This window comes from Kwoniella europaea, chromosome 1 (genome assembly GCF_036810445.1).
Source record: "Kwoniella europaea PYCC6329 chromosome 1, complete sequence".
NCBI lineage: Eukaryota > Fungi > Basidiomycota > Tremellomycetes > Tremellales > Cryptococcaceae > Kwoniella > Kwoniella europaea.
The window spans coordinates 5,364,329-5,390,706 of record NC_089487.1 but is presented as its reverse complement, the minus strand read 5'-3'; the positions used below and the strand labels follow the sequence as shown (position 1 = coordinate 5,390,706).

The window sequence follows — 26,378 nt, the reverse complement described above, 5'->3', positions numbered from 1 at the left end:
GTTTTCTTGCAATTCGATACTCTTCTTCTACTCCCACTCGTGATAGTCGACAAAGCTTTGCGAAGTCGTGAGTGAGTGATTGTTTCATCCCTTTTCCGAAGTCGATACTACAGCAGACACATTCTGAGCTGACGTGAGATATTCGACTCAACAGATTCAGACCGAACCGCTTGAATCAATTTTGAGCAACAGACTCATCCAATAGAACCTAAACCCAAATTCCCAAGATCTTTCAGAATCGCTAAACCTGGTGATTCCGATTTCGATATCGTTGCTCGAGAAATGCATAAACACATTGATCGGGATTTACTTGGGACAGAAACGATGTTGGCAGAAGAGTTGGAACGAATTGATCTCTTGGAAGGTGAAGAATTACCTATACCTCCTGGTGCGAAAGGTGGACCTGATCTTCGGGGGTAAGTTCCCTTTTCCCGGACAATCTGATCTTCTAACTCACCTTATTTGACTCTTCTACCATGCATACAGAAAACGTACCCCTCTCTCCCCTGATCCCGAAGTCCCTCAACCATCTCAGCCAGTCCAAAAGATAATTGAGGAGGGAACCGCTGGACCTCCCGAGCAATCACCTACCAAGAAAACCATTTTGGGTAGGCTCAAACATTCTCCTGGAAAGTAAGTTCACTTAGTAGCCCCATGAATCCTTGACATATCCAGGAGATACTTATGCTTACTCCTGACTTTAGGATCACTAGTTTCATGTCCAGCACCTTTCGCAACTTCTCTTCCTCGCCTAGTAGCAAGCTTCGAAGACCAATCAGTCAACAACCTCTCACTAGCGGGTCACCCAGCTCTCCCACTCTCACATCCACTGTCAAACGTTCGCCCTCCTCACCATCAACAGGTGATTTCGTCCGTCGACGTAGTGTAAGCGATCCCGAAGCTTCCGAGTACCTTTACCAGAGTCGTCAAGTAGCCTTTCGGTCTGGCATTCTGAGACCTTCCATCCCGGTCAACATCCCTCTCTCGCCTCTCGAGAGACTCGAGGTGGACAAGGAACATCGTAGGGTAGAGCTTGCTCATAAAGCGCTCGAGACTGGATGCATCGATGGTTCACCACCTTCCATCGAAGATCTTAGGCGATTACCTCCTTGGTCATCCAGCCATTTGGTCGATCCGTCAAGGGAGATCCAACCATCGTTCCTCGAACAAATTATGTCTCCTCAGGATCCAGATTATCCAACTTCTTCACCGCCACCGACACAGGCCGCGATGAAGCGTCGATCCAAGCACTTCGAACATGCTCCTGTGGTTCATCGATGGGAGGTGATTGAACCTTCCCAAGGTGAACCGATTCTCAAAAGAATCAGGAACCCTCCACCCCCTTCGATGTTTCCTGCACGAAGACCCTCTTTCATTTTTAATGGCAATTCGCCCATCTCCAACCTTCCTCCGGGTGCTGCACCAGCTATCGACATCACTCATGTAATCACACAGACTGGAATTGATCACACAGATAATCCTGATGAATTCAGAAGAAACCTATCTCGATACACTGAAAGACTCTGGGAAGAAGTGTCTTTGCTAAGTCGTCCAACAGCTCAAGAAGCCCTAAGGAGCGTACAGGAATGGGCGAATCATCCAGAGATGACCGGTGTCCATCACTTCTCCTACGACAGATTATCAGAGAACTGTTATGATACTTCGAGACCCATCCCAACCGTGGATGAAACAGTGTTCAAGAGGATGAAGGAGGAAGATAACCAGAATTGGTACTGTAAAAATGCACAGGACTGTCAGTCTTCAATCTCTGGCATCGCCCTCAATGGCTCCTACCAGACTAGAGGCCATGATGGGACCAGGAACGAATCGTCGTATCCACCCAGAAGTTCAAACATAGTCTGTCTGGCCTCGGCCGCACCGTACCCAACCTTCGCAAGACCATTCGCAAGGCCTACTCCTACCCAGAGGATGCCGCTACATACCCACTATTATCCAAGTGATTGCTGGGTATCAAACAGACCGAATTGCCTAGTTCTAGAGAGCCATAGATCCTATCAAGTACCTCTCGAAACAGAGATTGGAGGTCATGAATCGCAACCTCGCCTTATCGCAATCCCCAGCTCTGCACCTTATACACAGCTGCAAAGGATCGAAGCCCTAGATCTGGCCATCATGCAGAAGCTAGCTTTGGCTTATAGACCGACCGCTTTCATGGGTATATCCGAAGTGGATCCCGATAAATATGTGCAAAAAGCTTCAAATCGGATCAAAATGCTTCGATGGAGAAGGGGCGTGGAGGACGCAGTCAATGACACCGAAGAGGAGATAAAATCGACATCTCAGCAATCAATCGGACTACCAATGCCTGTTCCGCAATATCATCATGCACGACATCATTCTGCCAGCTCCCAAGATAGGAATTGCATCCCTGAGGAAGCACAGGAATATCCGCTGAGGTTGAGAGGTGGGAAACCAAAAGCTAGACCATCCGATATCGGAAGTGGAGTTTCAGAAGAACAACAAATTCCTGAACTTTCTACCTCACCCGCTCTACCACACCAATCTTCCGAAGATATGCCTACCACTTCACCGGTTGTACCTTACACCGGCAGTTTTGCCCCTCAGCCACCACATTTCTCAGCTTTTCAGAATCTTCCTGCTAATCCCGCTGGATCGTCAAGCTCAAGTGCGGGTAATGTGGCAGCATCTGCTGCATCTGGATCTGGAACAATCAATCCACGAATGATCACGTCCCAAGTGACATTGGCACCAAACACCCCGTATGTGGATCCTATCATGCCACCATTGTTCAACGCTGCCTTCGGAAAGGGACCACCAGTACCATATCCTCATCATGCTTCATCAGCTTTTCACCACTCTGTCATATATGCGGTTCACGGTTTCCTTTCCCAGAATCCCGGTCCGATACTACCGGGCCTCAAGCAGCTGGGAACCGATGCTATGCGAGCTCTTGATCCAGCTTACGACCGTGAGGCTGCTGCTATGAGAGCATTGGTTCTTGCTCGTGCGATGGGCCATTCAGCACCAACAAGGCCACCTGTAATAGTGGATCCTCGCTCAACCGCTCCTCCTCGAGTAATCACTGCTCGAGCACCTCCTCGATCACCTACTCCTCGAGCGACTACCCCTCGAGCACTGGCTATAACTCCTGCGCCACCCTCGCCTGAAGCGTCGGCCCCCCAAGAAGAGACGAGGCTACCATTCCTCGATACTGCCGGATGGAACGAATACCTCGCTACCTTGTCCTCTGGGTTGCTTGCCGAGGCTGAAAGCTCAAGCAGTTCCAGAGATCCTTCAAACCCCATACATGTGCCGCTCGATATCTATGAAGAATGGCCAGCTGCCTTTGCTGGTCACAATATTCAGATTATCCCAAGTGTATCAACCACTCTACCCACATCTTTGGAGGAAAGTCTCCTTGCCGCCTGCACCGGTGTTGCTCCTCAGCCACCTGTCCAAGGTATTGCTGTCCCTCCTGCTGAAAGCTCGTCATCAGTGGGAACTGAGCACTACTATCCGAGTCTACCAGCAGCTGGAAGCTCATCAGTGAATGAACCTCCAACTGTCGAACCTGCTCCGAGCCAACAATCAGGCCTGGGGACATGGGCCGAAGCATTCACCGGTGAATCTCTTGTACCTCCCGACATGGTTCCTCAACCATCATCACCTGACTTCGCCTCCTTGTCTCCAACCTGGCGAGGTGGCTTCCTTCCGGCAATCCCCGCTCCGGTCCCTTCCACATCCCTCGGTTATCCTTCCCCGCAAATCACGACAGAGGTGTTTAATCCATTGTCTACAGCACCTGGTATCTTCGGGGCCTATGGTTTGTCCGGAAATTTACTCATCAAAGTTCCGGTAAGGATCAATCGATCTCGATCAGCATCGCCCCTATCAACTCGCCCCATACGAACTCTTCCTCATGTGACCAGAATCCCTTCCCCAGCTCCGCCACAACCTCCACAGCCTCTGCAGCCACTCAGGGTGCGACGTCTCTCCGGACCCGGTTCAATGGAACATCCATCAGAGGTCGACAAGCAATCCACAGCGGAAGAACCACGAGAAGTGGTCGAACAGCCTAAGACTGGTCCAAGGCTCAAGATTATTGAACCTACACCTCGTGGTTCTTTAGGTAGCAATGCAAGTCCGATCGATCCTTCTGCTGGTGCAACAGCCCAGACCACTCAACTAGGAAGAGAAGCTGTCCTTGGTGCCGCCGTACAATATTTGATACCGGAGAGAAGCCGAGAAGCGAGAAACAAGAGGGATACCAGCGTCCCTCCTCCACAAGATCCGAAAGGAGGCCGACAATTAACTGTGCCCGACCGAAAAACTCTCGCGTCGAGTAGCAGACGAAGAAGTTCATCCGATCCAACTACTGCTATGGCTCAGTATGAAGCGAGAAAGGCACTTGTTGCGGCGGCTTTCCCTAATCAACCGATACCTCTTGATCAGCAAGTATATCTGCAACGACTAGCCAGGGAAGCACAAGCGAGTGTAGTACAGGCTCAGACCGAAATCGCGTCTCAGCAATACTCAGAAAGACAATCAGCAGAAGCGGCTAGGATGATGCAAGAGATCAATCGAGGAAGATCACCTTCTCCTGGTATGAGAAGTTATATCGACGAGACGGGGACGGAATATATCATCAGGGACCCAGAATACAAATCGCGATCAGCTCCTGCCTCTTCTTCTGCTGGGCAGTCGTCATCATCATCTACAGGTGTCGTAGGAGCCAGAAGTCGGGGTGTAAGTAGAGGAAATGCTCCTTTAGGACGAAGACTCCCGCAGGAAGTCAGAGCTGCTCTCATAGAAGGTAGTACTCTTCAGGGTGGTAGTAGTCAAAAAACTCCTATGGGGGCAGAGGAAGAAAGAGGTAGAAGTAGGGAGAGGAAAGGGAAGGGAAGGGAAATTTCTGAAGCGGGTGAGCAGAGAGATCCCAAGAAGAAGCGGTAAGAGGAGATAGGATAAGTGCTTAGGGGTTTTCTCTCAAGTGTATTAGCATTGTTCATTCTTGTACCTTGAACTGGCCAGTTGATTTGTGACGTGCTCTTATCAGCATTCGTTGTAGCTTTTTAGTACCCTGATCTGGTATTTGTATTTGGTTTCTTGATCTCACGACGATGTTGTTGTATGTATCAACCTGTTTCATGTCACTCGACGAAAAAGCAGATGTAGCGAGCAGCACGGAGATACCGATATATGCGCATACATATCATCGTATAATCTATAAGAGCTTGAGCTTCCCCGTAACTGTATTGATAATTCTTGCTGGACCTCTGGAATACAGGAAATATCGATTATGTCAGTGCAATTTCCGTAAGTTTTCATATCGTGTGAACGGGGACTCACGGTCCGATACCGACGGTTGTTTTCGACCCAGGGGCCACTTGAGTTCTTCCGCTACAAGTGTGATAAGTTTGTCAGCTGAGATCGTACGATGAGTTGATGATGGTGATGAATCGTGTTGATATGGGAATATGCCAACTCACGCATCTCTTATCGTCCTAGCACAAAGATTCAAACTTCTAGCTTGAGCTGCTAAAATCTCGAGCTCTTCAGTGTTGGCGCAACGTAATGCTATTTTAGGTTGACTGTGAGATGAGATAGATAAATTAGCCTGATAAAGCTCCATTGTAGATTGGGGAGAACCGAAAGAAGTGGAATTGATATTTACCCTTGGTTCTGCCATGCTCTAAATAACTATGTACACGAAAACAGGATATCCATCAGCTTCGTTCATCTACTGTAGGATAAACCATCAGTCCGGAGACTGCCTTGATATCTCCTTGGTGGTAGCTGGTCGCCGTGTTCTTCTTAATGCGAAAACCTCAAGCACTCGCATGTTCAGCCAACTCACCCTCGGATTAGCCTCTTTCAATGTCAACGCACAAGCCAACGTCGCATGACCAGCCTGAGCAGCAATCTTCCCTTTGGTCATTTTCAACTCGTCATTCACTACCAGGACCAATTTCATCTCCTCCGAACTACTAAATTTGGTCGATGTCAAGTCGGATGATAATGCTGCAGCTGTATCTTCAGCATCGGATTCTGTATCTGTTCCCGAACCAGAGCTGGAGGTGACAGATTTGGTATCATTCTTTGATTTTGACTTGGGTTTGGATGAAGAGTCGGTAGGAGTGAGTAAAGATGGGCTGGCACGAGTGGATAGGAGGGAATGAGCTTGGTAGCCTACTGCGAAGGCTATGATCGATATGACGAGGGGGGAGAGAATTCCTATGAAGAGGGGGATGGGTCAGTTAAAATACTTTCGCTATATGCACTACAACTCGAAGAGACTCACCGTCCATCCTGATTGAGCTCATGATCTCTGCAAAAACAGTGGTCAAGATGTCACACCAAGGATGAATCGAAAGTACACTTGAACAAGTACAAAATTACATTCTCTTTGGATATCTTTCGAAGAAATCATTATCATTCGGAAGTGGTGACATCATCAGTTCTTCAACCTCAATAAACCATCACAAAGGTTGATGGAATCATGGATTTTCAGTTGCGACCGAGCAAGTTCAACTTTCTCTCATCTGGCTGATCATTATTCAATAGTCGAATAATACCAAAAGACTATCCAGGATGTCAAAATCAGCTACTACACCCACATATAGCACAGCCGGTACGGTATCTGCCCCAATCGACTTATCAGGGTTGAAAGGTGAACATACGACCTTGGACTTGTCGTCAAGTAAAAAAGGAAAGAAGGTTGTTAAACCGAATGTTAAAGTGACTTTGACCAGTCTGACGTTGAATAATGTGAGTGGGGATTAGTTTCTTCCCAAATAAGTCTGCGAATGTATCGGCTCGAGGTAAGATTATCCATCGTGAACTGGTGGATGCCTCTTCAAATCTAGATCACTCAGTTTAGGATGAAGGAAGCTGACGATATACTGATGCTCGATCAGTCCGGTACTCTAAGAAGAATCAATAGCGTAGTGATACCTATCGTATACTCTGATAAGTTCTATAAGGAAGTCAGAGATCCTTTGTTGGATGACGTGAACAAGTTGAGTGAGTAATCGACCTTTTCGACCGTTTCCTCATCCATCGCAGTCATGCTGATGTCACTGTATGACAAAACAGTTTACTACGCAGATATACCTGTCGGAGCGATCTGTTGTAAATTCGATAATCTGGCCAAAGGTTCTAAAGAACCTCCAACATTGGTGATCCTGACACTTGCGTGAGTATGAAACGGGTCTCACGACCTGTCAACCCATAGTATCACAAAGCTTGCTAGTCTCGTTACTGATCTTGCTTGAACCAACTTAGAATCCTTGCACCTTATCGATCTCTCAATCTTGGTACTTCCCTCCTCCTTTCCTCACTCAAAGCTTCCTTACATCCCACCACACCCCCACCGCCCATCCCAGCAGATAACAATACCAACACCCGAGCTTCCCTCACCGTCGCCCCTCCTCGAGTGAAGGTCAACCGAGCGCTGGCGCATGTCCAGGTGGGTAACGAGGATGCTAAGAGGTTTTATGAGAGATTGGGATTCAAGGAAGTTGGCATGTAAGTGGTCTGCCTTCTCGACATCAAGCTTCTTTCGTCATCATTCACAGTCGAAATAACCCAAACTCTTCCTCCTCATCTGCCTGCCAAGTGTCATGAATAATATGGAACGGAGCTGATCATCCATTCTTTCACTTGCGTAGCGAAGAGAACTATTACTCCAAAGTCGAACCTCACGGTGCTATCATAATGGTCTGCGAGGATATAGCCAAAGCTTTGGGTGAGAGTGAACAGCCCAACGGTTCTGCCTAAGGAGTTCGAAGCAGGTGCAGGAACAGAGTATAGTAAATCACGGAGTGGACATGCTTGTCGGGATGACTTGGTTGAGAGAGGATATCTCAAGTCAGGACTTATATTGGATGAGGGGTAAATATAGTCTATGGACGTATTTCAGATACCTTGCATATGCATACACATCACATGTCTCTTTGACTTTTAGTACGTTGTCACCCACCGCATAACATTGAAAGGCGGCCGATCCAAAGATGTTCGATGGTATCATTCATGTAATTATCGTTTGAGCCTAAAACGTATAAACAAGTATATGCATACATTATATGAACAAATCAATTGACTTGAGCCTCTATGCGATCATCAGATGCAATAGACCTATCACTGCTGAACTTCCCTCAGAAGACTCTCAATCCACCTAAACCACTCAGTCCTTCACCGTCAACCTGGCCGATATCAACTTCGACTCTCTTCTCAGCTACGGCCCCACCACCGCTCATACCCACACCTCCAAACAACGAAGAGAACAATTCGTCCACCTGTTCTTCGTGCCATCCATTGGAGAGTGGTATGGGAACCACAAAATTCTGTGCTTTCTCATGAACAGTGTATCTGTGAAGGGAAACATCGATATGAGCGATCAAATGGATTTCCCTCAATGGAAATGATATGGATATAAGTAACTCACCTCAACTTTCTACCTTTACTACCACCTCTTTCAGCCTCTCTTTTCTTCTTCTTCTCCTTTCTCAGATGAGTCAGATCAGCCGCTGGACCTGATCCCGAGCGGGACTCAATCACTTCTCGAAGTAAAGACCGGTACGCTGATTCTTCAGATTCCATGAGTGTTTTCTCCGAGTCTCTCTATAGGTAAACGGAAATATACGATATTAGTGATCATTCTCTACACCATTGAAGACTCCCTGGGATTAGTGGTTCACTCACTTTACTCGCCAAACCAGCTTCGATAGCTTCTACCACACCTCCTGAACCGTTCTTTACGCTCTGCAGGAATTTACTTCCCCCTGCTTGTTTGGATCCTAGTTGTAAAGAGGCAGCTTGGATCTTACTTGACCACTTGTTCAAGATGGGAACGATCTGGTCGTGGTTGCTATTGTGTGTGCGTGGGGAGTGAAGTCAGCAATCATTGCAACTCTCTTCGATAAATGAAGAGTTTCCTAACGACGAGACTGGAGAGGTCTGTCCGGAGGGATATGTAATATGCCAGGAAAAGTAAGAAGAGACTCACGAATCGCTCAATTCCAAACTCCTCACTGCGCTCTGCTTCCAATATTCCTCTTCATCATAATCATCCCTTTTCCTTTTATCCCCTACGCTCTTCTCCGCACCAGGTAACAACAAGTTCTCTCTCAGGGTGAATAATCTTTCATTTAGATCGCTTAGGGATTTGAGGATTTCTGCTTTCTTACTCGCTATTTCACCCTCTGGGTCTGAAGGGTAGACGTCGATTGAGTTGGGTAAGGAAGTAGAGGATGAAAGGGCTTTTTGGAATGTTATACGAAGGGTTAAGAGGGATTCGAACAGTGCCTGAAGATAGTCAGAAGAGTCATGGTAAGTTCGTATACTACACAACGTTGCTACATGCGGGACAGTCAACTTCGATTGGTTCATGATTACTCACTTTCTGTCGTCTGATTGCTATACCTTTCTCGATATCTTTTGCTCTTGAGTCTCGTAATGAGGCCATTGGATCTAAGGTCTTATTTGATGACTTAGGTTTGGGTTGGACCTCTTCTTCGTCCTCATCCTCTTCATCTTCATCTTCGTCCTCGTCGTCATCATCTTCTTCCTCTTCATCTTCGTCGTCTTCATCGTCATCTTCATCTTCGTCATCCTCATCCTCACTATCCTCTACTTCGCCGAAATTCATCCCTCCATCCTGCCCCTCCTCGTCTTCTTCTTCGTCATCATCATCATCGAAGATCTTCCTTCTACCCACTTTCTCACCCTGGTACTTGACTCCTCTGAGTGTACCTCCCGATCCCTCTTGATCATCCAGCTGCATCCTCAACCTTGAAGGCCCCACATCCAGGTAATGTTCTTTCCCCTCATTCGGATCATCTTTCTTCGGGAGGGTTAAGGAATCTAAAGAGGTGTAAGCTGATTCCGGATCGAGTGTCTTGGGTTGAGAGGTTGAAGAGAGTTTCTTCAGTTGGTCGGCTAGAGATATACCTGACATCTTGGACTCTTGATATATATCCAACCTTACCGTGATGGATGATATGGATGCGGTGGGATGAGGAGAAAAGTCAACAGTTGCTTAATATTGAACGGACCACCTCCATCTTTTCTGTTGAAAATATAATTCTGCTGTGGGTGGAGGTAGAATTGCCCGAATAGGTAATTTGCTTATATAACGCGTGTTTTGATGATATCTAACAATGGTCATGTTTGGTTTGGTACTCAAGTACTCTGCTCAGTCCACCGCAGTAACAGTAACCATCAACGTGTGCTCTTCATCTTTCTCCTTTTCTCCATCAACAATCCAAAGCTATATCACCTCACTCATATCTGATACCAGCATTCGGACTGGACCATCAGAACGATACTCCAAACATGTTCTTCCACCTTTCAGCACTGAGTGTATTCCTGGTCATCGCCTTCCGTAAGTCCTCACCTCACTTCTTGTCTTGGCATCCATCCATCCATTCCAATCTCACCCAACTATTTGGCTAATCGCCTCTTGTGCATGCCCAATTAGTGATAGTATACTATCGATCTCGTATACTTCCCATCCTCTCTCGTTACCTCCCTACCTCGGTCGTAGCAAAGTTCACAAATTATCAACCACTGCGGAACTTCTCTTTCTCCGAACAGGCCGCTGCGGGTATATCGTCTAGTAACTTCGATCTCGAGTCGAATAATATCGCAGAGGGGAGTGGGGAGTCGAGGATGGGGTTGGACGAAGCTGGCGTAGAGGAAGTGAGGAGGATCATGTGAGTTTAGTCTGCCTCTTGTTGTGTACTGCTTTTTGAGGAAAAGGATAAGGAAAGGAAGGATTATCATATCATGACCATCAAAAAGAGATTTGCCCCATCTTCATCTTCATCTTCATCTATAACCTGTAAAGATAGACAGAAGACGATCAGCTCAATACCTAGGATATGCCCATTACCTATGCTGATGATTATATGACAACACAGGGCAATCGAAAGATGTACATTTGATCAAGCTCGTCTGATAAGACATAATAGGATCTTGGCAAAGAATGGGATCGCTCCTGATGGTGAGTTGGGCTTTGAGTAATCACAATCATAAATTATGTTACTCTTAGAAGGCATGTCATGCTGATAGTTATCATATCATATTTACAGGTACACCTCTAGACAGTAAAGCGATTACAAGACTCTAACAAGCTCATTATATGAATTACTCTCCCCCTTATTCCTTGATTTACTTTTAGTGCTTTAGTTCGTAAGAGTGTATTACTCCCCTGGCTCTCCGTACTCGTGTGATTGACTCGCTCTTGAAATTCTCAATTCATGCGGGAGGGAGGATACGGCGTGTGTTCCAAGAAAACCTGACTCTTGACTTGTATCAGTCACACTTTCATACCCCTTCTTACTTCTCCTTTTTGTGACATAGATGCTCTTTTCCTTCAACTGCTCATCTTGTAAGGTTTCTCCATTCGATCTTGTTGATATAACAAATGTATAATGTCAGAAGGACACAGAGAGTTGCAACAGTTGATAAAAAGTAAACGATGTCATACAAATATATTGTCTCTCGTCCATCTAGCAGGTTATCCATCTGATGATACAAATCATTTGTCTGGCTGAAGCTACAGAAATCATACATACAGTATAAAGATATCGTTCTTCTATTAATACCTACGCTCCATAAAGGTATTCGAAGAAAGTCGGTTTATTTTCCCAGCCTTTCCTGATACTCATACTTGATGATACATCCCTATTCCTAATCATGACATTGATGTTCGTATCCACTTTTGGTAATTCTCCAATACCCATATCCGAACCGAAATCACTCCATCCGTCAATCTCTCCCATGGCCTCTCCCTCTCCTCCTCCAATTGAGGGTTTAGGTGGTAAAGTGAGACTATCACCTAATAATGAGTAATCCGAATTACCTCCTTCTGAAGATGCATATGCTGAAGATGCGTTTGATATACTCCTGTGTAGCGATATGTCATCTTGGTTTATATGTAAATCCGATAGGGTTTGAGGTAAAGAAGTGACAGTTGTGTTGCCCTCTTCTTCCACTTCTAGAGAATATCCATATTCCGATCCATCATCGCGATCATCATCACCTCTTTCAGTAGCTGTATCCGATCCACTGTCCGTTTCGGAAGCTGTGAATGATCCTATTGATTCTGGACCAGACTGAGAAGATAACTCTGAAGTTTCTGGTGTAAGAAGGTTATTCGATGAAGATGATATGATACGCGGTTTGATGATGGTAGGTAAGATTATATGAGTTAGACGGATCGTTTCGTTCAAAATAGTTTGATGGGATTCACCTGAAGGATTAAACAGAATTTGGTCAATGGGATGATACAATTATATAATGTAGGAATACCATCATTATGACACTGAAAGGGAGAGATACTCACTCCACGAAATCAACTCATAATACCTTGCTAGTAGATGAACCACCAATCTCTCGAATGGATCAACGATATACCAACTTAGATGAGCTGGCGATCTTGAGATTTCCAATATCGAAGGGATCTGATCGTTCTCTTTGGGTAGAGAAGGTAATAATCCATTTAACTGATGTTGGATAGGTAATCTTCTTCGATTATTTGTATTCGATCCGGAAGTTTCACCGTTCTTCTCTACAGGTATATCAACCAAAGTACCATCAATGACTTTCCATCGTGACCCTTCTGCTCCTTCTGTGGACGATAAATTTAATGACCAATCACCACCTAACCATTTCCTCATCTCTCCTTCTACAGCTTGTACTAGACTTTCAACCCTCCTCCCTCTCTTCTTGCGCAATAACGCTCTGATACCTTTGAGCGATAATTGGAAATTTCCATTGACTGCATCGGTCGAATTGACATCTCTCTGTGGTCTTACAGTAGATGGGATAGATTGTTTTCTAGGTATAGCATCAGATGGGAAGATCGGTTTCTGTAGTGGATGGACTTGAAGGGGCACGGAGGGGTAGTAATCTGATTTTAGGGGTAGAGCAATATGAGGGTTCGAAGTGAATGAAGCTATGTTGCATCGAAAGGAAAGAAAATACCAATTAGCTGTGTACTGTCGCGAGAGTGGTTCAGACCTTTCTCCAGCTAATGATGTTTCAATGACGGTGAGTAAGTGGTACTCGTACATACCATTATCTAACCTCCTTATCACCCTTTTACCTTTCCCATTCAACCTGCCTTCGATCTTCGGTTCCGCTAATCTGGCCTCCCGTTTGGCTTGAGCTTTCTCTCGTTGTTGTGCATTGTACGCTTCTACCTGCTTGAGAGTGGTGTTTCTGGGATTCTGGAGGATGGCGGGCAGTCGGAGACTATCAATCATATACAGATGAGTGTTGATCAGTACGGAACGGTTTAAGGTGATTGCACGTGGATAGGTGGCAAATCATCAATATCGGAAGGGAATCTGTTTGAAAGATGGGACTTACGGAGCTGGAGCTGAGGGATCTACTTCTGACATCTTTCTATTGAGCTTGCTGAAGTTGATGACCGGGGTATATGCCTGTATCATATGACAATAGAAAAAGCATTTGATGTCATCAGGTTGAGTCTGCTCGTTATCGATGTTATCGATACCAGTATCATATCGAGAGATCGACCTCCACTGGGACATCACGCGTGCCTATGAAGCAAGTGATCGATGGACAACGTGCCTATGCACATTCCCCTTGTACGGTTGTCGGGAGATGACATGACTGCGTGAACCCATCCTGGATCTCATGTCAATGTCAAGGATGCACCACCCATATCAGTAATATCAAGGAATTCCCACAATCGATTCTGTCTCTGACCTGTTGAAGAGCTATACACAAATTGGAAGTAGAGATTGAGATTGATACAAGGTCGACAATATGGCAGCAGGTTTGAAAAGTACGTGTTATGTTCATGTATCATCCAATCCTTTGTGTTGGTCTGATAGACCAGAAGGTGCACGCTGACCATGATATGTCTTGTCTCTCTTTGCTCCCAACCACCTGTTGATGTCACTGGTCAATGATTTTGCTCTTAATCCGTCATAATGCCCCCTCACATATCAACAATCTCGCAACCATTCAATCCATCCACATCCCATGAACTACCTTTCGTTCAACAAATAGCTGTCATACTTCTATCATTCGTATTAGCCGCTGGATTCCTGTTGGTCATTCTGAGTTGCGCACTATGGGCCAACTGGTTGCCACTATTAGTTGGTAAGTCGTTGCTTCCGTGTATATTTAACATTGGTCGATGGGGAAGGGAATATTGTCCAATTCATCAATCAAGCAGGGACGTCGATGATGCTGATCTACGTCAAACTTTCCTATAATAGCCCTCACGTTCGTCCTCGCTCCATTACCCAATTCGATCTGCGCTCGATGTTCCAGAGCGGACGATCTGAGTCCGGAATATAATTCGGCTTATGTTGATTTTGGGAGGTTCTTAACTGGTATGCTCGTAGTGAGTACCTCTCTATATCTCAAATCCGAACCTGGGTTAAATCACCAGAGATACCTGTGGGACGTTTCACGTCGAAGGTCACACTTTCATGCTACCTATCCGCTTGACAATCGATGATCTTGATAAATCATAAACCCTCCACAACTCATAATATATGGTATATGTACGTTGCTAATCGTGCTCATGTTGTATATTCAGACAACCGGCCTATCCCTCCCTGTTCTCCTTGCCCACTCGAAACTCATCCAGCCAGCCGCTTGTTGGATGTCCATAGCGGGCGGTGGGCTGGTATATGGTACGATCCTAGTTTATTCAGGTTGGTTTGGTGGTAGTTCAGACGATGATGGGTGGTAATCGGTAACCGTGACCATCCATCGAGAACAAACCTACACTACACAAACAAAGGAGAAAATGTTATGAGTCCTTATACGAAATACGAGTGTCATTCATGTTGGAAAGATATCATTTCATTCGTATCTTTGAGATAGTATCGCTCAAGGGAAAGAAGTGATTTTTAGGAGGCAGGAGAGTGCACGACTTCATCAGATAGATACAGATTTGTATGCAAAAAATCCAATATTTCTTCTTCCCTCTTTATTCGCTGCTTTCATATTCTCCCGTGTAGCTTCAGGTCAGGATGCCAGGGAGTGCTGTACGAGTAGCAGTATGATTGGTAGTCTCTTGGCGCAGAGTGACGGTTTCATGGTACTGTAGTACGCCACCCCCACTTTTTACTTTGTTGCTCCGCGTTAACTTGCTGCATCAAGCATTGAACTCGTGACTTTGACCTTTTCATAGTAGTAGTAGTAGTAGTAGTAGTAGTAACCAAGCTACTGCAACTGCAACTGCTAAACTTGAAGCATTGATCGCATTGCATCTCATCTCAACACTACTCTCCGTTCAAGATGCGATCCCCGAGTATATACAGTAACATCACTGTGCAAACCAGGCTTGACTGAAATATAATCCACATTGTTACTTTCGCAGCTGTGGCAAAGTCAGGAACGTTTACTTTGACCTATTACCCGACTGATATTTCACCATTCCCAACTGCGCCTTCTTTCTCTTTCACCTTCATCGCCCCATTTCTCAGTCATCACATCTCATTCAAATCACCATCTCTACCTTACCTCCCCGATACTAAACAACAATTATCATCGCATCGACGCGTTCGTACAGGTCTATCCGACATCTAAAGACAAAACTCAAAATAAAATAGAAGACCCGATTCATACTCCCGCTTGAACCTCAATTTCACTGCTTTCACGTTGAACGAGATCAAGACTGCCAAAGCAAGAACGACCTCACACTCAGCCTATCAAGAGGTTATAGCTATATTCAATGGTCCATTCTTAATCCCATATAATCATCATCCTCTCAACATTCTTCCCTTCGCTACAGTGCGTAACATAGCAAGAAGGCTCGTTCGACATGGTGACCGCTCAACTATTCATAACTGTACTTTCCCTCTTATCCATCTCTCATGCCATCCTAACTCCTGCTCATGGTAGCTCCCAGTCTCAGTCTATGAGAAGGTCGGATTCAACTTGGGGGGAACAACACAGAGATATCTTACCGCGATCGCAACCGCAAAAGAACCGTGGAAAAGCTCGAGCTTTGAAAAGAGGTCCAAGTGTTGGTGTAGGAGGTGTACATTTGGATATTCATGAGAGGACATATACTGGTACGAAGGGTATTCGGAAAAGAGCAGTGGAAATCAATGGGACTGAAGTCAGCCTTGGTACTGCCCAGAAGTGAGTATACCATATTCATATCTCTTGAAAGATCGATCATTCAACGTGAACTCCAGCTCTCAAGGATTGCAGCTAATACAAGACTCGTTATAGTACATTCGTAGTACCCGTCTCAATAGGCTCACCACCTTCCGTATACCCTCTCCAACTTGATCTAGCTTCATCGGATCTACTAGTCGCGTCTACACTGTGCACTTCGACCTCTTGTCCAGTTTCTCTAGGTCCAAATGTCAACGCGTATTACGACGTATCGAAAGGATCGAGTGGGTTCGAGGAAGTCGATGGGAATAGGACGTATTGGAATTCGAGTTATGCAGATGGGACGGTGGCTTCGGGTGTGGTGGTCAGAGAGACTGTGACGATGGGGGAGGTGGTCCTACAAGGTCAGGTTATGGGTGAGTGAAATATCCCTAATGCTCTGTTAGAATACTCATCGTCTTTACCATTCTATCGAAAGATGTCAAGCTAATTTTATGGTCGTACATCGGAATGAGCAGGCTTTATCAACTCCACCAACCTTACATTATCTCAGCAGAAAATATCAGGTATATTAGGCTTAGGATTTCCCAGATTATCCGCTCTATCGCATATCCTTCTTGATGAAGAATACCAAGATACATCTTCGTCTCCCAACGTCTCATCCTCCACTTCCGCTTCCTCGTCAATTCCATCTGCCAGTGTATCCGCCTCTTCGTCTTCATCGGCCACCTCGACTTCGTCATCTTCTTCGCCAACCTACTACCCTCCCCTCCTCGAGAATCTCGTCAGAACCCCACATATACCTTACCCCGTATTCGCCCTGGCACTGGCTCCTCCCCCTTCATCTTCAAACTCTACCGCAACATCCACATCCACATCTACCTCAGCGACTTCAACTAGTACAGTCCGGTACCAGAGCTCAATTGGATCACTCACTCTGGGAGGGGTATCCAGCCATTATATCTCCAATCGAACTGGGTCGGGAAGGACGATAACCGATATTGAATGGCACGAGGTCATGCCATTTGGCAAAGCCCGTTCATTCTCTAACGATACCGCAGAAGCTTTGTCTAGAACTTTGACTGCTTCATCCTCTCCTACTTCTTCTCCATCCCCTTCAGGTTCTGCTACTTCATCGTCCGATTCTGAATCTACCAGACGCAGGAAAAGAAGTGACCAATCCCAACTCAATGATCTGCCGTCAAATTTAGAACAACTAGGTGAAGAGGAATACCTATTTTGGGCACTGGAATTACACAATTTGTCTTTGAACGGTACGGACATACCTCTCAATTCAAGTTACGCAGATATCGGATTACCCTCAATCGCCCTGCTAGATGTGGGGTTCAATGGTATTTCAGGTCCTCAGCAGGATGTAGTGGCGCTGTTTAGTAAGATAAACGATGCGAGGCAGGTAGCTGAAGGGAGATGGGTCGTGCCGTGTGATACGAGGATGACTATTGGGTTTTCATTTGGGTAAGTAGTCTGTTCTGTCTCGCATACTCCTAGTACACAGATCATCCCGCTAGTATATTTTTTTTTGAGGTTCTTCTTTTTTGATCATACGGACTCTGTGTAGTGCAGGGGGAGTTGAGCTTTTACTGACACCGTGACATTGTAGTGGTCGATATATCCAACTTCAACCTTCCGACTGGATATCCACACAAATCGATTCATCCTCTTTCTGCTTGGCTTGGCCAATCGCTTCCCCATCGACAGGTGATGGAATGGATTGGCAGCTTGGTACACCTTTCCTCAAGAAGGTATACAGTATTTACAGGTTAGCTGGGATTTTCTCCACTTTTACCTGAGTGTGTAGGCTAATGACATGGGTGTTGTAGTTACGGTATAAACGGTGTTCAGGCTCCTTTGGTAGGGTTCTTACCACTTGAAGATAACCCATCCACTTCGGAGTCATCTTCATCATCTTCTGGCAGTACCAGTACCAGTACAACACATACATCATATGATCCTAATTCACCTACACCCACAACTATCGAAGATCTACATCTAACCACTACGATCAAGACTGTCTTACCTAATAACATCCTTCCTGATCCGACATACACTACACCGACTTATGTCTACTCGGCCTCTCCAAGCCTCTTACAAGCGGGTATAACCCAGTTTATAGGGTTAGCCAATAGTTCTGCGTACTCTGTTGAACAAGTTCCAGTAATTAGTCTGGACAGTGCTGCGACATCGAGGATCGCTAGTATGGCTGGAGGTGAGGATGGGGGGTCGGCTGCTCCTGCGAGTTCTGGGGCGATGAGGGTGTGTGGAACGGTTGGTGTGGGTATGGGTATGGTGGTGGGTATGATCGGTGTGCTCTTTCATTTGTTATGATAATGAGACAGTTGGATCTGCTGTTGCGATTGCAGCATAGGTAATATACTGTCCTAAACGGTTATCAGTCACTTCGATATATATGATTAGTCGCATATCAACCTGTATAATTAATAGGCAATCAGATGATCGTATTTCTCTCTTAAGCATCGTCTGCTCTCATCGCTCTCCCGGACATTTGATAGTAGTCCTGTTAATGATGATTGAATCGAAGTATATGTATCTTGTATCTTTATCTCACCCACCGTACTCGTAACTTAACATCCATCTACGTCTACGACTTGGGTTTGTTCTAATACCCCACGGGGTATACTCGGATCCGAGATGAATCACAATGTAAGTTAAGTGAGGTTGAGATTGTGTTTTTTCCAGATGTCAAGACGATCATCCAATAACTATTCGCATCAACCCTCCAAATTGTGTAGATCCAACTCGTATCCTTCCATCCTATCAACTTGTAGACCTAATCCCATCACCTGCAGAGGGTATTTCACCCGAGTATCCTCTATACCAATCATTCAACCCACTCCTGGTAACTTAACCTAAATCTCGATAAATCATATTTGAACAATCATGTCAGCGCAAGACCACCTATCTACGTATTTCGATCCACCTCCCTCGTCCTCATCGGATAAAGAATGGAAGATCTTATTAGAAAGATTAGAATTGACTCAGTAAGCTTTCTTCCCTCTTGATTTCCAATACTAAATCTCAAATGATGTGTAAGTTGACCTGATCTGACCTGACCCTCCTTTTATGATGTTAGCCCAACGATCAATGAAATTGACGAGAATGATCAAGAGGAAATTGCAGAACCGGTTTATGGAACCATCACTTGGCCTAGTATATTAGATTATCTCCCTTCGGATCCTTCGGATATCGCTGAGAACGATGCTGGTGCTGGGGCTGGGCCTTCGACACCTGGTTCCCGTCAGGTGGATGAGGGGTACCACCAGAATGGATTTGGAAATGGAGGGAGGGAGAGTTTCGGTGGTGATTTGGTAAAGAGAATACAGAGGTGAGTCATGGGGTTATATTTCATTATTGTCCAAGATGCATGAACATTTGCACTACATTGGTGGGATCTAGCGGATCAAATTAGAATCGTCATGGACTTGTGGATCTGTAAACTGGTGGTGTTCATTTCAATCACCTGGATGCTGACCTTTTGGTACGATAACTTACAGTCACCTCCCGGTTCAAAGCACTTTCACCTCCTTGATCGCACTCCTATCAAGCTCTAAATCAAACGATGAGATACAATCTGAATTAATAGAAATAATGGGCTTCGAAGGTAATGGATTGGAATTGGTAGAAGAGATCCTAAAACCTGGTGCGAGGGAGGTGATTGTTGATGAAGTTGGAAGCGGTGGATCTGTGAGTACTACTATACAACTTCTAAAAATTCCCAAGCTATATAATTATGCACTCGCCTTTTTTTTGCTCTTTCACACATACTACTCCCTGATATGCATGTCAGGAATGAAGAGATAAAAGATAAGATGAATAATGCTAATCGCTTATTCTCATGCTCAGAAATCCAAACCCCAATCATCACCCACATATCTACCTACAAATCGAATGTCAGTCAGAGCCGGTAAAGGTAAAGAAAGGAAACATCAGATCGACATATCCGACGTGATTGGTTCTGCTGAAGATATAGAAAGGAGAATACAAGAACAGTTGGAAAGGCCAAAAGCAATGTTCTCGGAAGATGGTCCCGTAAGTTCACCTCTGCTTGCGACGGTTGACAGGGCAATCATGAGCTTATGGCTCATGCTGTGATAGCGATTAATTGAACAAGAGGTCTTACCGCATGTGTATACGGCAACCGGTTCGAAAGCTGTCAATACCTCTTATGGAGGTAAGATGGCTTTACCGATGGGAACTCAAAGACATATCAACGATGTGAGTCAGCTCTATCGTTCTTAGTGTAGGCGAGGGTAGCTGATTAGTCATGTATAAACAGACCTTCGAAGAAGTCACTGTACCTCCCTCCAATCCTGTTCCGCCGAAACGTGATGAACGGCCGGTGAAGATATCTGAATTACCTCCTTTAGCTAGAGGATGTTTCGTGAGTCATATCATGCCATAGCTGGTTTCTTTCTTAACGTTTTACTGCTAGCTATTACTCACAATGATGCCTAGAAATATGTCGAGCTCAATAGAATGCAGAGTATTGTTCAGCCAACTGCTATGAATACCAATGAGAATATGCTTGTTTGTGGTAAGTTGCTCATCTCTGATGTACGAACAACATCGTATACTGACTGCTCGTTCATAGCTCCTACCGGTGCTGTGAGTCTCAATTACCCTACTATCTGGTTTATCGATGCCAAAATCGATCTGATGATATGATTTCGAGTTTAGGGTAAAACAGACGTAGCCATCATGTCAATCATCAGAGTCCTCTCTCAACATGTAACACCAGGACCTTCCACTCATCCTTCAGGGTTCAACTTGAACCGCGATGCTTTCAAGATCATCTACGTCGCCCCTATGAAGGCATTAGCGGCGGAGATCGTCGCCAAGTTCGGTAAAAGATTGGCATGGTTAGGTGTGAAAGTGAGAGAATTGACGGGTGATATGCAAATGACTCGTCAGGAGATCAACGAAACTCAAATTATCGTTACTACACCTGAGAAATGGGATGTTGTGACTAGGAAACCTACCGGTGAAGGTGAATTAGCTTCGGTGAGTGTTAATATCGTCAGCTTCCCGAAACCTCGGGCAGAGTAGCTGATAGATTGTGAGAGTAGAAAGTGAAACTTCTCATTATCGACGAAGTGCACTTGCTTAATGAAGATCGAGGTGCAGTCATTGAGACTATCGTTGCTAGGACTCTAAGACAGGTATGTATTGGTACCATACTCCGGAAGCTGCAGAGTTCAACACCGATCATCTTTTGCTTCAATAGGTCGAATCTAGTCAATCACTTATTAGGATTGTCGGACTGAGTGCTACGTTACCGAATTACATCGATGTTAGCGATTTCCTGAGGTGAGCTGGCTACTCATCAGGTAGCTTTGGCTCCAGCTGATCTGTCAACAGAGTCAATCGATATCAAGGATTATTCTTCTTCGACGCTTCCTTCAGACCTGTACCTCTCGAACAGCATTTCATTGGAGTGGCTGGAAAGCCCAGATCTCAGATGTCGGCTAGGAATATGGATAGAGTGGTCTTCGACAAGGTATGTCGTCACATCCTCGTGTCAAACTGACGATGTGGTATGCAGGTATCGGAATTAGTCCAAGCAGGACATCAAGTGATGGTCTTCGTCCACGCGCGGAAAGAAACTGTGAAAACCGCTCAGAAATTGAAAGAGATGGCCATTGAAGAAGGTGTATCGACATTCTTCGAAACTATGGATCACCCCAAATATGGGTTATATAAGAGGGATATAGGGACAAGTAGGAATAAAGAGATGAAAGAACTGTTTGAGAGTGGTTTCGGTATACATCATGCGGGTATGCTGAGATCGGATAGGAATATGATGGAAAGGATGTTTGAAGATAATGCTATCAATGTGAGATAATTTGCGACATTAGCAACACTGCCGAGGATTAGAATCGACAGCTGATGATACCTGGTTGAACAGGTTCTATGCTGTACTTCCACCTTGGCCTGGGGTGTCAATCTTCCCGCTCACGCTGTAGTCATCAAAGGCACACAAGTGTACGATAGCAATAAAGGTTCTTTCATGGACTTGTCTGTCTTGGATGTACTGCAGGTAAGCCGATGATTGTTTTTGCATGGCGTCAAATCTAGCTAACTATATATCTTTGACAGATTTTCGGTCGAGCTGGTCGTCCGGGTTATGAGACTAGTGGTGTAGGATATATCTGTACTACGCAGGATAAGTTGGATCATTATTTGCATACAATCATGGCTCAGGTAAGTGTGATTACTGGTCGGAATCCGACATTGCTCGAGTGATGCTGACGCACCCAAAACTCTCTTAGCATCCGATTGAATCCAAGTTAGTAAAGAGATCGGACGCCTGCGAGTGCTCATACAAGACAGCTAACTTTATTTTATAGATTTATTCCTGGTATGGTCGATTCGCTCAACGCGGAGATATCTTTGGGAACCATTGCGAATGTATCAGAGGCAATACAGTGGCTGGGTTACACGTATCTGTTCGGTAGGTTTTGGTTGCTAGTTCTCCTCTATGATATCGCTGACACCTGCTGTGACAGTTCGAATGCGAAAAGAGCCGTTCATATATGGTCAGTTTGACTATTTGCACTTTTGGCATAAGCTGAGCCTTGGATTTCTGCGATTCTAGGAATGCCTCATGATGTCACGAAAGACGATCCTCAACTAGGTAACAAACGAAATGAACTTATCTCGCAGGCTGCACGATTACTCCAAGCTGCCAAAATGATTCGATACGATGAGATTGCCAATACGTTTGCGGTCTCTGATCTGGGGAGGATAGCTGCGAAGTATTATCTGCGATATCAAACTATAGAAGTTTTCCGTGAGTATTCACACTGGTTCAGTGCTCGATCAGGCGTGGCTGACATAAGCTGTAGATACGAAATTCAACCCTAGGATGAGTAATGCAGATTTATTTCAAATGCTCTGTGAAGCTACTGAGGTAGGTCGTTCTGTTTGTGTGGTCTGGAGCAATGGGACAAACTGACGCGATGGCACAGTTTGATCAAATTCAACTACGAGAGAACGAAGTGGAAGAGCTGGAAGCTATCAATAAGAGCGATGTGATCCCACTGGAAGTTGCTGTAAGCTATGTCGATATTCGTAACCTGGAGCCAAGCTTACCTTCAAATATAGGGTGGAGCCACGGATAAGCGTGGAAAGGTCAACATCCTGCTGCAAGCTCATGTATCCAAAGTTTACATCGAAGACTTCGCCCTCGTATCAGATGCAGCTTATGTGGCTCAGGTGAGTCCTCTGCGAGCACGACAATCGCGATTGGTGATTGACAATCGGTTGGTTATGTAGAACGCTGCTCGTATTATTCGAGCATTACTGGAGATAGCTCTTAGTCGGCATTGGGCAAACTGCGCGTATCTCCTAGTGGAGCTTAGTAAATGTATTGAACAGAGACAATGGGTATACGACCATGGTTTAGCCCAGCTCAACATTCTACAACGAGATACCCTACACAAGCTCAATCAATATACCACGGACGACATGACCATCGCCGATTTCCGGAATATGAGTGCTGCCGAATTAGGTGAATTCATACATATGAACGAGAAACACGGTCAAGCTGTTTTGGATGCTGCCAATATGTTCCCCATGGTCGGTATGACATACAAGCTTCGTCCTATCAGTCATGATCTGCTTCAAATCAGTGTCAAGGTCGAGCCTCAATTCAAGTGGAACAACAAGATATCAGGCGGAAGTGAGCCGTTCTACGTATGGGCTCAAGATGAAGAAGGTCTGAAGATTTACCAATGGAGAAGTGTCAGAATTCAACCTACCACATCTGTGATCGGACTTGACTTCGTCTTACCATTTGATGATACACCTCCATCTACGATCTCTATCGTATCCATCTCCGATAGATGGCTTTGGTCTCATGAACAGATCACCATCAACCTGTCCGATCTTGTTATGCCTCCTCCGCCAGCGCCTTCTACGGACTTGTTGGATATCCCCTTCCTGCGACTTTCGTGCTTCAACGACCCTGCACTGGAAGCGGCTTATAAAACCCATATGTCGACGTTGAACAGTATACAGAGTCAAGCGTTCTGGACTATGTATAATACTAGTGTGAACGCACTCATCGCTGCTCCTGTAGCAAGTGGAAAGTCCTTCTTGGGTGAAGCTGCTATCTGGTCAGTGATTATCTCGATCATGATGGACACAAGCTGACCCACTTTCGTACAGGAACTCATTCCGTCACAGCAAAGAAGGACTGGTTTTGGTTATTGTACCTCAGCATCACGCCGTCCACGAGACTGTCGCCCGCCTACGATCGATATGTCCCAGAGGAAAGAATGTTGATATTCACTCTTTAGTCGGCTCCGCAGACTTCAGCAGACTCTCCGCTCCTAGAGGTGTCATTGGCGTTACCACCCCCTTCGCGTTGCTCAACAACGACAAGTTGGACGACATTCTTACCTCGTCTAGACTTGGTCTGTACGTATTCGAAGATCTGCATCTTCTCGACGAAATGTACGAGCTATGTATAGCCAAGATACTCTCATTTGCCCGATCTCTCCGTACGAGAATCGTCGGCATAACTTCATCGCTTGACAACCCTTCGACTCTGGCTAGTTGGTTGGGATTGGACATCATCGCACCGCCACTCACCGATGGTTCATCCGAAGTAGTACCATACCAGCCTCCAGCATTATACAATTTCACCCCTGCCAACCGAGATAATCCAATCTCAGTCTCCATCAAACCATTCACTATCCCTCATGGCCCTACCCTTCTCCGCTCAATGATTAAACCAACATACGATATCTTGAAATCCGTCCATCATACTTCAGGAGGTGCTATCGTATTCGTCCCGTCCCGTCAGGCATGCATCACCGTCTCGAACGATCTGGTCACTCAATCAGGGACTGAAATGGATTTAGATGGATTCTTAACTACTCCGAGAGATCATGTTGAACCATTACTTGTTGGAAAGTTGAAAGATAAATCGCTATACGAACCTATCTTACATGGTATTGGATACATCCACTCGAACCTCAATTCAGGAGATTTGGCACTAGTCTTAGAGTTATTTGCCAGTGGGATCCTCAAGGCGCTGATTGTTCATAGGACGTTATGTTGGACTTTACCCGTCAAGGGAAGTACGGTAGTAGTCATGTCCGCTCAATATACTCAGACTATACCTATACCAGGTAACAAGAAGACTAAAGATGGGAAAGAAATGTACGAAAGGAGAATCATCAATTATAGTAATAAAGAATTGGTCAAGATGCAGGGATTCGCTTCTATCGATGCATCACCTTTACAGCAAAGTACGAATGGAGAAGGAGGAAGAATGTGTATAATGTGTCAATCTGAACAGCAAATCTTGATAAGTAGAGTATTATCAAATGGGTTGGAATTGGAATCGACCTTGTCAGAGATATTACAACGTCAATCTAGAAATGGACCAACAATTTATACCAGTAATAGGCTAGAAGAGGTATTGAGTAAGAAGTTGATAAAACGTCAAGGTGAATTACAGTACAAACAACAAGGACAAGCTCATCGACTCAAAGTTTTGGATCTGAGGAAGAGGGATATGATGGATTTGATCAACTATAGTTATTTGAGGGAGAGGATTAAAGTGAACCCTAGTTACTATGATTTGTTAAAAGGGGTTGATAATCAGAGTGTGAGCGTCAGTAGATGGATAGATGCTTGGTTTGAAGGGGTCGACAAAAAGGAAGTGGTGGTGGATGGAGCTGATAAGGAAAAAGGTAAAGATAAAGGGAAGAAGAAAGAATTAAATGGGGATGATCAAGGTGGTAGTACGGACGAGGTGAATGGCGATGGAGTCCAAGATGAGGGAGATGAAATGGACATGAATGATGACAGAGAAGGAGTAGCGGTGGTAGGCGATCAAGTTAATGGGGATGCTGAGAATGATGTTGGAGAGAAAGATGGTGAGACGTTTGAGAAGCATGGGGAAGAGTGATTCAGTTGAATGGATATCACATTGCATGGAGTTTTGTACGATACACTTTATGCATTGCTCGTGTATATGAATTCCTGAAAGAAGGTGGCATGAGGTGTAATGCATTTCCTACAGAATCCAGCTTGGTGTGTTTTTGGTTCCTTTATGATCTCGTTCCTAATTTTCTCTTTTTCAATCTTCGGGTCCAAGTTGGCATTGATACCTATTCTTACATTATAGTTTTTCCTCATATGAAACGACCGAAAATATGTACTTTTCCTCCTTCCTCTATCGGTCAACTCGTTGATGCTGAATGTGATTTTACCTTTTTGACTGT

At 45.1% G+C, this 26,378-nt stretch overlaps 9 protein-coding genes across 9 annotated transcripts; 6 read left to right on the top strand and 3 right to left on the bottom strand.

The window, feature by feature from the left end:
• Window positions 1–324: 324 nt before the first annotated feature.
• Window positions 325–4,935, top strand: V865_002037 (uncharacterized protein; the record flags this gene model as incomplete). Its single annotated transcript, XM_066225847.1, has 3 exons — window positions 325–416; window positions 487–633; window positions 705–4,935. The coding sequence occupies 3 exons, from the start codon at window positions 325–327 to the stop codon at window positions 4,933–4,935; spliced, it is 4,470 nt and encodes a 1,489-aa protein (XP_066081944.1).
• Window positions 4,936–5,206: 271 nt separating this feature from the next.
• V865_002036 (peptidyl-tRNA hydrolase) lies at window positions 5,207–6,305 on the bottom strand (the record flags this gene model as incomplete). The annotated part of the gene is made up of 6 exons (XM_066225846.1): window positions 5,207–5,258; window positions 5,332–5,382; window positions 5,472–5,573; window positions 5,657–5,682; window positions 5,840–6,216; window positions 6,284–6,305. 6 exons carry the CDS (start codon window positions 6,303–6,305, stop codon window positions 5,207–5,209), a joined length of 630 nt encoding a protein of 209 aa, XP_066081943.1.
• A 268-nt stretch (window positions 6,306–6,573) lies between these two features.
• Window positions 6,574–7,761, top strand: V865_002035 (uncharacterized protein; the record flags this gene model as incomplete). The annotated part of the gene is made up of 5 exons (XM_066225845.1): window positions 6,574–6,750; window positions 6,900–7,005; window positions 7,078–7,177; window positions 7,267–7,509; window positions 7,653–7,761. The coding sequence occupies 5 exons, from the start codon at window positions 6,574–6,576 to the stop codon at window positions 7,759–7,761; spliced, it is 735 nt and encodes a 244-aa protein (XP_066081942.1).
• A 377-nt stretch (window positions 7,762–8,138) lies between these two features.
• V865_002034 (uncharacterized protein) lies at window positions 8,139–9,940 on the bottom strand (the record flags this gene model as incomplete). Its single annotated transcript, XM_066225844.1, has 5 exons — window positions 8,139–8,352; window positions 8,429–8,604; window positions 8,686–8,851; window positions 8,990–9,288; window positions 9,383–9,940. The coding sequence occupies 5 exons, from the start codon at window positions 9,938–9,940 to the stop codon at window positions 8,139–8,141; spliced, it is 1,413 nt and encodes a 470-aa protein (XP_066081941.1).
• A 377-nt stretch (window positions 9,941–10,317) lies between these two features.
• On the top strand, window positions 10,318–11,113 carry V865_002033 (uncharacterized protein; the record flags this gene model as incomplete). Its single annotated transcript, XM_066225843.1, has 4 exons — window positions 10,318–10,366; window positions 10,463–10,697; window positions 10,905–10,987; window positions 11,076–11,113. The coding sequence occupies 4 exons, from the start codon at window positions 10,318–10,320 to the stop codon at window positions 11,111–11,113; spliced, it is 405 nt and encodes a 134-aa protein (XP_066081940.1).
• Window positions 11,114–11,591: 478 nt separating this feature from the next.
• On the bottom strand, window positions 11,592–13,391 carry V865_002032 (uncharacterized protein; the record flags this gene model as incomplete). The annotated part of the gene is made up of 4 exons (XM_066225842.1): window positions 11,592–12,238; window positions 12,332–12,943; window positions 13,064–13,242; window positions 13,360–13,391. 4 exons carry the CDS (start codon window positions 13,389–13,391, stop codon window positions 11,592–11,594), a joined length of 1,470 nt encoding a protein of 489 aa, XP_066081939.1.
• A 558-nt stretch (window positions 13,392–13,949) lies between these two features.
• Window positions 13,950–14,722, top strand: V865_002031 (uncharacterized protein; the record flags this gene model as incomplete). Its single annotated transcript, XM_066225841.1, has 3 exons — window positions 13,950–14,121; window positions 14,241–14,368; window positions 14,567–14,722. 3 exons carry the CDS (start codon window positions 13,950–13,952, stop codon window positions 14,720–14,722), a joined length of 456 nt encoding a protein of 151 aa, XP_066081938.1.
• Window positions 14,723–15,799: 1,077 nt separating this feature from the next.
• V865_002030 (uncharacterized protein) lies at window positions 15,800–18,447 on the top strand (the record flags this gene model as incomplete). Its single annotated transcript, XM_066225840.1, has 5 exons — window positions 15,800–16,122; window positions 16,216–16,517; window positions 16,620–17,577; window positions 17,723–17,881; window positions 17,943–18,447. 5 exons carry the CDS (start codon window positions 15,800–15,802, stop codon window positions 18,445–18,447), a joined length of 2,247 nt encoding a protein of 748 aa, XP_066081937.1.
• Window positions 18,448–19,020: 573 nt separating this feature from the next.
• Window positions 19,021–26,062, top strand: V865_002029 (uncharacterized protein; the record flags this gene model as incomplete). The annotated part of the gene is made up of 24 exons (XM_066225839.1): window positions 19,021–19,121; window positions 19,214–19,465; window positions 19,635–19,824; window positions 19,984–20,169; window positions 20,236–20,355; window positions 20,417–20,521; window positions 20,596–20,674; window positions 20,732–20,745; window positions 20,818–21,141; window positions 21,207–21,299; window positions 21,365–21,447; window positions 21,499–21,637; window positions 21,683–21,973; window positions 22,046–22,177; window positions 22,237–22,341; window positions 22,410–22,426; window positions 22,488–22,591; window positions 22,647–22,676; window positions 22,736–22,930; window positions 22,986–23,050; window positions 23,109–23,192; window positions 23,245–23,355; window positions 23,416–24,257; window positions 24,310–26,062. 24 exons carry the CDS (start codon window positions 19,021–19,023, stop codon window positions 26,060–26,062), a joined length of 5,415 nt encoding a protein of 1,804 aa, XP_066081936.1.
• Window positions 26,063–26,378: the final 316 nt, after the last annotated feature.